This window comes from Mirounga angustirostris, unplaced genomic scaffold (genome assembly GCF_029215605.1).
Source record: "Mirounga angustirostris isolate CCGP_5_RB_7025 unplaced genomic scaffold, mMirAng1.0.hap1 SCAF_4, whole genome shotgun sequence".
NCBI classification, from domain to species: Eukaryota; Metazoa; Chordata; class Mammalia; order Carnivora; family Phocidae; genus Mirounga; species Mirounga angustirostris.
The window spans coordinates 99,530,283-99,542,300 of record NW_026991712.1 but is presented as its reverse complement, the minus strand read 5'-3'; the positions used below and the strand labels follow the sequence as shown (position 1 = coordinate 99,542,300).

The 12,018-nt window shown below is 37.8% G+C and overlaps 1 protein-coding gene across 6 annotated transcripts in view; it reads right to left on the bottom strand.

Moving 5' to 3' along the window:
• Nucleotides 1–655: 655 nt before the first annotated feature.
• The window catches only part of WDR47 (WD repeat domain 47), a 56,788-nt gene continuing 45,425 nt past the window's right edge, over nt 656–12,018 (bottom strand). For all 6 annotated transcript variants that reach the window (XM_064588716.1, XM_064588713.1, XM_064588712.1 and 3 more), the window contains 5 exons: nt 11,842–12,011; nt 10,288–10,458; nt 9,254–9,385; nt 5,259–5,477; nt 656–2,005 (listed from right to left, as the gene is read on the bottom strand). In XM_064588716.1, the coding sequence (XP_064444786.1) occupies nt 1,863–2,005; nt 5,259–5,477; nt 9,254–9,385; nt 10,288–10,458; nt 11,842–12,011 (835 nt within the window). In that variant the 3' untranslated portion in view covers nt 656–1,862. The remainder of the gene's footprint in view (nt 2,006–5,258; nt 5,478–9,253; nt 9,386–10,287; nt 10,459–11,841; nt 12,012–12,018) is intronic.

Genomic DNA, 12,018 nt, shown 5'->3' with positions numbered 1-12,018 from the left:
ATCCATCCATCACCATGTGTCACTTCCCCTCCCCGGCTCCAGGCTGGAGGAGGGAGAACTTAAATGGTGGCTCCAGCCTGAAGTCCTGTCCTCCCTCATCTGCCTGGGAATGAGGTAGCAGCACCTTTTTGGGGAAAGGAAATAAAAATTCTGCTTGGTTTTGGTGATGGTAGTGGGGAAGATAACAGTAAAGAGTAGACCAAAAAAAAAAAGTTAGTAGAAGAACTTTAAGTAATCTCTACACCCAACATGGGGCTCGAACTCACAACCCGGAGATCAAGAGTCAAACACTCCACCAACTGAGCTAGGAAGGCACCCCACTAGAAGAACTTTAGAAAGAAATTTAACAAATTGATTGGGGGTGGGGCGCCTCGGTGGCTCAGCCGGTTAGGAGTCTGTCTTCGGCTCGGGTCATGATCCCAGGGTCCTAGGATCGTGTCCCACACTGGGCTCCTTGCTCAGCAGGAAGCCTGCTTCTCCCTCTGCCTGCCACTCTCCCTCCTTGTGCTCTCTTTCTCTCTCTCTGACAAATAAATAAATAAAATCTTAAAAAAAAAATTGATTGTGGGGTTCACCCACTGGACCACACCACCTCCAAGTAAGCTGGAAAAAGTAACACTCTAAATTGAAAGTCACAGACACTGAGGAACAGGAATATTTTTAGGTGTCAAGAGGTCTTTATTGAAATAATAGCACAGTTACACTTCTAATATCCTTTCCACTTGTATACAATAGATTAAAAATGCTTGCTACATACAGTGCACAGACAGTTCAATAATTAGAACTCAACCGCATTTGAAATAAATAAAATAGCCTATTTAATAATTTAAAGTAAAATTACTGTACAATACGAAAATAAAGATACATAAATGTTAGGATCTACAATGCCATAGAAATAAAATCATTATTCTGAATTACACAAAACAGTGCAAGAAACAAATCCAAATAAGCTTTTGGAGTGCAAAGTTTAAATTTTTCCATTTTAAATTATCATGCAGACATAGCATTTCAAATCATGCTATAGTCTATGGCAAAGTTTTTAATTTTAAGAGGAAAAACACGAGCCAGTAAATTTACTGTACCATCAAGTGTTGCATCATGTAACGCTGCCGCTCTGCTTCTACAGTACAGTTTAGAAGGGAGGTATCTTGTTGCATTCAAAAAATTGAAATTAACAAGTTTCTGAAGCAAACATATTTACCTTTTAAGCCTGAAACAAAATAATGTGACATAATAGTAATTATATCCCTGGGTTTAAGAAAAAAGAAAAGGCCAATACCACATCATGAACTAAGAAGCAGTTTTCCATCCATCTTTAAACTCCATAATGATCCTTAGTGAAAATAACCATGTAACTTTTGAGAGACATATAAAATTCTGACCTCTAGCTGACAAGTGATATAATATCATGGGAGTGTGAGAAAAGTAATTTCTGAACACGTATGTTTAATCTGTGTAGAACTTGGCTGCATTACAGGAATAATATGCTTATAGTTCAATTTCAATGTGTATATAAAACTGTTATTTAGGCAAAGACCAAGGAATGCATTTAATACTAAACCGTAAACACATCGTCCACCTTGACTTGGAGTGCACACTGACAACATAAGAGCTCTTCTGCAGACTTTGGCAACAAGACTACATATAGCAGGTCACAGCAGCACGAGCTCACATGGAAGACTGAAAGCACTGCAGAATAACACCACCCAACGGTTCCTATCAAAGGGATACATGGTAATAAGGGGCCTCCTCGTGCTAAGCCACTTTTCCGATCAGTCTATGTTCTTCAAATTTGTAATTTTCACAACTCAGTAGTCTGAAGTCTCTGTGCTTTCACTGCATAGACTGACACTGGGTGTACTCTATCCATTGTAAGTCCAGAGAGTTACAGTTCTGTCTGCAGAGGACGACAGGAAGGAAAGGTCCTGGGTGTGCCATCTGCACTGAATCACTTTGTCCTTGTGCTCCCCCACCACCATGATAGGAAGCTGTTTAGTGAGATCCCCTAAATGGAAAAGAGAGACACTGATTTACAATACAAAATAAGTATATGTATAGATTTCACAGACTTCCTGGTAACTTGAAGGCATTATAGTATACAAAGTCCTAAACTACATAAATACATTTAAAGGTTTAAACAGGGATAAGTCCTTGAATACCTATGTTAAGTAGTATTCGGTAAAATATACACAGCAACATTGGACATAGCTGCCATTCTCTCCTTTAAACTCTCTCAACTTGACTTCTCCCTGACTTTGGTGCCACTACACCTCGGTCTCCTTTGCTGGTTTGCTGCTCCTTTCCCAGGAGGCAGCCTTCAGATTTCCTGTTCCCTTTACACCCACTTCCTATGAAACTTCATCTAGTACCACGGTACCACGGCCATTTGTGTACTTATGACTCACACATTTCACCTCCAACCTTGACTTCTCACCTGAGCTCCAGACTAGTATCCAAACAGCTATTTGACATCTCACTTGATTGCCTGATAGTCATCTTAATTTGTTTAAACCGAACTCTTCCTTTTCTTGCCCAAACCTGTTCCTCCTCCTACCAATTAATGGCACCATCTGGTTGCTCATGCCAAAAGCCTAGGAATCAGCATTCCTCTCACTCCCTAAATTTAATCTAAACAAATTAAAATTATATCCTAAATTCAGTCACTCCTTATCACCTCCACCTCTACCACCCTAGTCCAAGCTACCATCATCCCTCACCTGAACTATTCCAATAGCCTGATAGTTACACTTATAATCCATTCTCCCTACATAACTCAAAACTATCTTTTAAACAGATATCAACAGATATCAGATCAGATCACTCCCTGTTTTTAATATTCCAAAGGATTCCCATTATGCTTTTTAAAAATGTCTATAAAACCCTGCCTCTGATTTATTCTTGTCTCTCCCTCCCCTAGTTCTCTAAGTCCCAGACACATTGGCTTCTTGCAGTGTCATGAACATGCTGAATTCACTCCTACCTCAGCACGTCCTGGCCTGGCTTGTGCCTTATCATTCAAGTCTCTGTGCAAATGTCACTTCCCTAAAGAGACCTACTCGAGCCTACCTGAAATAGCCTTCTCCATCCACACACTCTCTCCCACCTCGCTAAGTTTTTAATAGCACTTACCAATACCTGAAATTACATCATTTATTGTTTACTTTTTATTTACCTCCAAAATGTAAGCTCCATCAAGGAGGAAGTTACCTGTCTTATTCATCTGTCTGTCCCTAGTTGATAGAAAATAAATATTTGCTTACTAAGTATTTAAAAATAAAACTAGATGCTGAAGACATAATTACACCAATTATACACTAAGTATCTTAAAGTAGAAGCTAATAGGAGTACATAATGCATATTTTATTTTTTTAAAGATTTTATTTATTTATTTGACAGAGAGAGAGAACACAAGCAGGGGAATGAGAGAGGGAGAAGCAGGCCTCCCGCGGAGCAGGGAGCCCGATGCGGGACTCGATCCCAGGACCCCGGGACCATGACCTGAGCCGAAGGCAGTTGCTTAACGACTGAGCCACCCAGGCGCCCCCATAATGCATATTTTAACATCTACCATCCCTGAACTCAAAATGATTTAGTGTAATAAATGCTGATTCTTTCAAATGTTTTAAAATTACTTAATAAGACTATTCACACTTGATTTGTTTAATAATTTGCTATAATTCACATCAATACAGTACCAGTAATTTGTTCAGTAAATAGTATAAAACTAAAATTTGAAAAATGTTAAAGTTGATTACACCAGATTAACAACAACAAAAAGATCCAAATAGCCATAAAAATCCAAGAGAGCACAGGCAGTAATTTCTCTGACATTGGGGGTAGCAATAGTTTTCCAGGTATGTCTTCTAAGGCAAAGGAAACAAAAACAAAAATAAACTACTGGGACTACATCAAAATAAAAAGCTTCTGCACAGCAAAGGAAACAATCAACAAAACAAAAAGACAACCTATGGAACGGGAGAAGATATTTGCAAGTGACATATCTGATAAAGGGTTAATATCTAAAATACATAAAGAGGGGCGCCTGAGTGGCTCAGTCGTTAAGCGTCTGCCTTCGGCTCAGGTCATGATCCCAGGGTCCTGGGATCAAGCCCCACATTGGGCTCCCTGCTCTGCGGGAAGCCTGCTTCTCCCTCTCCCACTCCCCCTGCTTGTGTTCCCTCTCTCGCTGTGTCTCTCTCTGTCAAATAAATAAATAAAATCTTTTTAAAAAATAAAATAAACAACAAAAAAATAAAATACATAAAGAACTTACACAACTGAACACCAAAAAACCAAACAATCCAATTAAAAATGGGCAGATGACATGAACAGACATGCCTCCAACAGACACATGAAAAGATGCTCAACATCATTAACCATCAGAGAAATGCAAATCAGAACCACAATGAGGCATCACCTCACATCTGTCAGAATGGTAAATAAAAAACACAAGAAACAACAGGTGTTGGTAAGGATTTGGAGAAAAAGGAAAGGAACCCTTGTGCACTGTTGGTGGGAATGCAAACTGGTACAGCCACTGTGGAAAACAGTATGGAGGTTCCTCAAAAAATTAAGAATAGGATTACCATATGATCCAGTAATTCCATTACTGGGTATTTACCCAAAGAATACAAAAACACTAATCCAAAAAGATATATGCACCCTTATGTTTATTTTAGCATTATTTACAATAGCCATGATATGGAAGCAACCCAAATATCCATCAATAGATGAATATATAAATAAGATGTAGTATACACACCATACACACAAACAATGGAATATTAACACATATACACAATGGAATATTACTCAGCCTTAAAAAAGAATGAAATCTTGCCATTTGCAACAACATGGACGAATGGTATAATGCTAAGTGAAATAAATCAGTGACAGAAGGACAAGTACCATATGATTTCACTTGTATGTGGAATTTAAGAAACAAAGAAAAAGAGACCAAAAAAACCAGACTCTATAACTATAGAGAACACACAGATGGTTACCAGAGGGGAGGTGGGGCGGGGGGGATGGGTGAAATAGGTGAAGGAGATTCAGAATACAATTATCTTGATGAGCACCAGGTGATATATAGAATTGTTGAATCACTATATTGTATACCTGAAACTAATATAACACTGTACATTAAATATACTGGAATTTTAAAAATAAATTTAAAAAAAGTTATATATGGATTAAAAGAGAGATCCCAAATAGAATAGGAAAGACTACAAACAAGGGAAGAGGTCAATCTCCCTCACCTTGTAGGTCTGTCACCTTTATTTTCATATCATAGGATCCTGTTAGCAAGTAGTGAGCTCCAGGAGAGAATCGAACAGAGCGAACATCACTGGAATGAGGGTGATAACTTTGTACCATTCTTCCTCCTCTTATGTCATACAACATGCAGCTAGAATCTTCTTGTCCTGTGGCTAAGAGACGGCCACTGGGATCTACAGCCACAGATGCCACTGCACTACCTGTACAGAAGAAAGAATAAAAGTTTCATATGGAAAAATCAATACAGCTAAACTACAACAGCTAACTATGTTCACTGAAGCAAACACTAAAAATTTAATGTAGCTTATCAAAACTGTTAAGGAAAAATTCAAATTAACATTCAACCAATAAACACTTGCATCCTTTTTAGAGACAAAGTATGAGAAATGAGAAAGTCTGTTTTTTTGTCACTTGGGGGGAACCCCCTGGGACACCATTACTTATGGTGCAATAGATGAGCCACTTTTCCTAAGGCAGTGCTATCAGTGCGGGCTAAGTGTCCAGAATAGTCCCATCACAAGCTTAGAGTCTAGTTAGGGGAACAAGAAATTAAACAAGAAAATAGGTTTTGGGACACAGTGTAGGAAATGTCTCTAAGCAATACAGCAATAACTGCCAGGAGAAACTAGATGAAAATAAGCACTGAGTCCACATTTTGCAGCCCTAAATCTAGACTGTGCATTTTCATTGGGGGCAATAATGCCCACCCAGGGGGTGCAAAATGGTTCTCAGGAGATGAAAAAATCTTAAATAGTTTGTAGCCCTCCAAAGCTTAACCCCACCCAATAAAATCTATTCCTAGTATTTAATGTCTCTGGTTAGGAAAAAATTTAATTTAGTTTTTCTCCTTGCATGTGGGGGGGGGGAGCAATAATGAAAATAAAATAAAATGAAATGAAAATAAAATAAAATAAAATAAAAATTAACCTAGGAGCAATCAGAAGGCACTGAAGTACTGCAAGGTATGATGGGCTCTGGCTGTTGTGTGGACCATGGACTGAAGGGGGCAAAAGTGGGAATGTAGTGTACAGAAAGGAAGCTCTTGCAGTGGTTAAGCTGAGAGATGGTGGTGTTTTATCCCAGAGTGGTGGCAATAAAAATGGAAAGTAGTAGAGGGATTTAAGATAAATTTTGGAGGCTAAAACAACACAATTTGCTTATGGATTGGTTATTGGAGGAAAGGAGAGAAAGAAGGATCCAGGGAGACTGTTTTAGGCACGAACAATGGGTGGTAGCACCACTTAGGTGACGTGGTCTGAGTTTTGTTTGAGAAGTCATGATTCAACGGTTTAAGACATGTTAAGTTTGACATAGCCTCTAAGATATTCAAAAGGACACGTCAAGTAGGTGGATTAGAAATATGAGGCTGGCATGTAGAAGAGGTTTGGGCTAGAGATAAAAATTTAAGATCTGTCAGCACAGGAATTACACTTAAAGCTGGAGGAATAGAATGTACTCATGTAGAAAGGAAGGAGACAAGGACACACAGGCAATCAGACAACAAAAAGAAATAAAAGGCATCCAAATCGGTAAGGAAGACGTAAAACTTTCACTATTTGTAGATGACCTATACGTGTGTGTGTATATATATATATACATATAAAGAGAGAGAGAAAAAACCTGAAAGACTCTGAAAAACTGCTAGAATAAACGGATTTAGTAAAGTCATAGGATACAATATCAATGTACAGAAATCTGTTGCATTTTATACACCAATAATGAAGCAGAGGAAAGAGAAATTAAGAAAACAATCCCACTTACAACTGCACCAAAAATAATAAGATACCTAGGAATAAATCTAACCAAAGAGGTGAAAGAGGTCTGCTCTGAAAACTATAAAACACTGATGAAAGAAACTGAAGACGACACAAAGAAATGGAAAGACATTCCATGCTCATGGATTGGAAGAATATTGTTAAAATGCCTACACTACCCAGAGCAATCTACACATTTAATGCAATCACCATCAAAATACCAATAGCATTTTTCACAGAACTAAAACAAACAATTCTAAAATTTGTATGGAACCAAAAAAGATCCCAAATAGCCAAAGCAATCTTGAAAAGTAAAGCTGGAGGCATCACAATTCTGGACTTCAGATTATATTACAAAGCTGTCGTCATCAAAACATTATGGTACTGGCATAAAAATAGGCACATAGATCAATAGAACAGAAAAGAAAACCCAGAAATGAACCCACAACTATATGGTCAATTAATCTTTGACATAGCAGGAAAGAATATCCAATGGGAAAAAGAGAGTCTCCTCAACAAATGGTGTTGGGAAAACTGGACAGCCACCTGCAGAAGAATGAAATTGGATCAGATTTTTATACCATACACAAAAATAAATTCAAAATCGATTAAAGACCTAAATGTGAGACCTGAAACCATAAAAATACTAGAAGAAAACACAGGCAGTAACTTCTCTGACATTGGCCAAAGCAGCTTTTTTCTAGATATGTCTCCTGAAGCAAGGGAAGCAAAAGCAAAAATAAACTACTGGGACTACATCAAAATAAAAAGCATCTGTACAGGAAAGAAAACAATCAACAGAACTAAAAGGCAACCCACAGGATGGGAGAAGACATTTGCAAATGACATTATCTGATAAAGGGTTAGCATCCAAAATCTATAAAGCACTTATTCAGCTCAACACCAAAAAACCAAATAATCCAATTAAAAATGGGCAGAGACATGAACAGACATTTCTCCAAATAAGTCATACAGATGGCCAACAGACACACAAAAAGATGTTCATCATCAATTACCATCAGGGAAATGTAAATAATGAGATATCACCTCGCACCTTTCAGAATGGCTAAAAGCAACAACACAAGAAACAACAGTATAAAGGTTCCTCAAAAAGTTAAAGAAAGATAAACCTACCCTACAATGCAGCAATTGCATTACTAGGTATTTATCCAAAGAATGCAAAAACAATCAAAGGGATACATTCATATAAGATGATACATTTATAGCAGTATTATTTACAATAGCCAAATTATGGAAGTATGCATTGGACTTCCAATTATGGAAGGTGTCCATCAACTGATGAATGGATAAAGAAAATGTGTGTGTGTATATATATATAATACATGTGTATTAAATATATATATGCACACACACATTTTCTTTATCCATTCATCAGTGGAGATACACACACACACACACACACACAGGCAGAAAAGGGAGTCTAAAATAAAATAAATGGCAGGATACTGAAACACTCTTAAATACCAGTGTTTTAAAAAGGTGATACAACACAAAGAGCAGTATCCTCAGTTTACATGGAAAAATTCAAGGTATATTGTTAAGTTTAAAATGTGAGGCATGTATTATATGCTACCATTTCTGTGTGCATGTATACATATGTTTAAAGAAGACAGAAGATTATGATATATACAAACTTGTTTATATACTTACAGATTATGTATAGAGGAATAAATAAGAAACTGGTCCGTTAGGGAGACACCAAGGAATAGGAGTAGGAAGAAAATGATTTTGTTTAATTTCAATTTCTGCACTATGTATTTAAAAAAAAAAAAGACTTTTTTTTTAAAGGTCTGAGTTCTAAAATAGCCCTGCTAACATGTTGTGATGAGCACTGGGTATTATAGGCAATTAATGAATCATTGAACACTACATCAAAAACTAATGATGTACTATATGTTGGTTAACTGAACATAATAATAAAAAAAAGGAAAAAAACAAAATAGCCCTGTTAACATAGTAATTAGGGCATGACACTTTATCTCCCTGGGCTTCAGTCTCCTGAGCTGAATTTTATTTATACAAAGAGAGTAACAGATGGAAGTATTCTGAAAGAACTTAAGGTAATCAATGAAATACCAAGTATTTACTTTACTATTTGTTCCTGTTTTTTTAACATATGTGTTGCAGGGGAGAGGAAGTAGATAAGTGCATTTTACAAAGTTTCTTTCTCATATAAATTCATTTAAATTCCAAAAACCTACCAGTCCCATGGAATGTTGTGCCAACAACACGAACACAGCTTGGTACCCGAAGATCCCAAAACCTAACAGTCTTATCTTGGGAACCAGATGCAATCATCCAGCCACTCCAGGTATAAAGTGCTAAAATATGGCCTATAAAAGATCATATACTCAGTTACTACTGTGAAACAAACAGTACTTTTCCTTAACACATTCAAAGGTAGGTACTCCTCATTATTGGGCATGTGTTGATCTAGTTAATCAAATACACTGACTGGTAGAGATTTTCCACATGTATCAAATATATTGGCAATTTTACTTATTTTATTTTTAAGATTTTATTTATTTCTTTGTGAGAGAGGGAGCACACAGGGAGAGTGAGAGAGAGCAGCACACTCCCCTCCCCACTGAGCAGAGAGCCTGATGCGGGGCTCGATCCCAGGACCCTGAGATCATGACCTGAGCTGAAGGCAGACACTTAACCGACTGAGCCACCCAGGCACCCCATATTGGCAATTTTTAAAAAATTAAATTCAGTAAAATCCACAACATGAAAACCATACTAAAGAATCTGTTTTGTGATTCAGTAGTTCAGGATATCATAATTAGTACTGAAAAAATATTATCATTTTAAATTATAGCAAATTATGGCAAAGCACAGGCTTGTGTGGTTATTAGAACACTGGCTTTGCAAGAGACAGACCTGAGGTCATATCTCAGTTCTGCTATGTTTAGTTGTAAGATACTGGTCAGGTCTTGCCTTTTCAAGTTTTATTTCATGTGTAAGAAAGAGCTAAAACTTCGTGACTTATAAGGTTGTTGTGAGGATTAAATTAAGGAATTATCTGTATAAGCAAAGGATTTAGCACACCAGGGAAATGTTATTTATCATTACTGTGTTGTTATCCAAAGTTCCCAATTTAAATTTTTAAAATAAAAATTTCCTGTCTTGAAGAAGTCCCTTTTGATAAAATATACCACATTAATGAAAATGCAGACGGAGAAAAAGCACAGCTTGAACAAAATGAAAAGTAGCATCTAAGACTATTGCATACCGGTATGTCCACTCAGAGCATGCAGGCCCTGTCCTCTTTGACAATCAGTTGTATAAATGTTACAGTCCCCTGCTCCAGCACTTATCAAAATAGCTCCACCACTTTCTGGGCCTTCCATAAATGCCAAGTCTCTAATTGTCCCATCATGCATACTAAATTCCAGATCCGGTCCTGAAACAACAATAAGAATTTAAAAAAAAAGATGCTGCTCAACTTACTGTGATAATTTGAGATTGCTAAACTGTCTCAAAACTAAGCAAGAATAATGGTAGAGAGGTGTGGTTTATATTTTCATTTAGGGATTAATACTATAATCAATTTCACTTTACTGAGCAAAGAACTTTAAGGTTTTTTTTGTTTTTTTTATTTTTTAAGATTTTTTATTTATTCACTTGAGAGAGACAGAGAGAGCAAGCGAGAGCATGAGCTGGGGGGAGAAGCAGGCTCCCAGCTGAGCAGGGAGCCTGACTTGGGACTCGATCCCAAGACTTCGGGGTCATGACCTGAGCCAAAGATAGACACTTAACCAACTGAGCCACCCAGGCACCCCAGCAAAGAACTTTAAGAAATCAAAATACTGATTCAGTTATCATCATACCTAAAACAGAGCTATACATAGTTATCTTCTAATGAAATGAAAGAGAAGACAGGTACACTCTGTAACATATTCATTAATGCACTGTTAGTAAACTACTAACAATAATTTTTTTAAGATATTATTTATTTATTTTATTTGAGAGAGAGAGAGCGAGCGAGCACAAGCAGGTGGAGTGGCAGAGGAAGAGGAAGAAGCAGACTCCCCACTGAGCAGGGAACCCGATGCGGGGCTCGATCTCAGGACCCTGAGATCATGACCTGAGCCAAAGGCCGAGGCTTAACCAACTGAGCCACCCAGGTGTCCCTGATAACAACAGTTTTCTAATTATTAGACAACAACTATAAGAACTTACTAAAGAAGAATCATGCCTTATGAAGGCAACTAAGCAATTATAATATTAAAAAAAAACTCTCCTTAAGGCTATATTCTTAGATTATATTGAAAATAATACAGAGAGGGCGCCTGGGTGGCTCAGTTGGTTGGGCGACTGCCTTCGGCTCAGGTCATGATCCTGGAGTCCCTGGATCGAGTCCCGCATGGGGCTCCCTGCTCTGCAGGGAGTCTGCTTCTCCCTCCGACCCTCCCCCCTCTCATGTGCTCTCTCTCATTCTCTCTCTCTCAAATAAATAAAATCTTTAAAAAAAAAAGAAAATAATACAGAGATATATCAAAGATACAACACAGGGAAAACATTAAGAATACATTGGTAAGGGCGCCTGGGTGGCTCAGTTGGTTAAGCGACTGCCTTCGGCTCAGGTCATGATCCTGGAGTCCCAGGATGGAGTCCCGCATCCGGCTCCCTGCTCAGCGGGGAGTCTGCTTCTCCCTCTGACCCTCCCCCCTCTCATGCTCTCTATCATTCTCTCTCTCTCTCTCAATAAATAAAGAAATAAAAATCTTTAAAAAAAAAAAAAAGAATACACTGGTAAGCTACTGCTTACATACTTGGGACCTACCTGTTGCATTACAAGTCTCTGCATTGAAGGGCAAAACTTTGACATGTTTGTCATTTGATCCTGTTGCTAATAACTGCCCACAAGGACTCCAGGCCACACAGTAAATGGATCCTTTATGATGTTTATTCCTTTTAAAACGTACCACTGGCTGCTTAGGGATGTCATGTGCACTAAAAA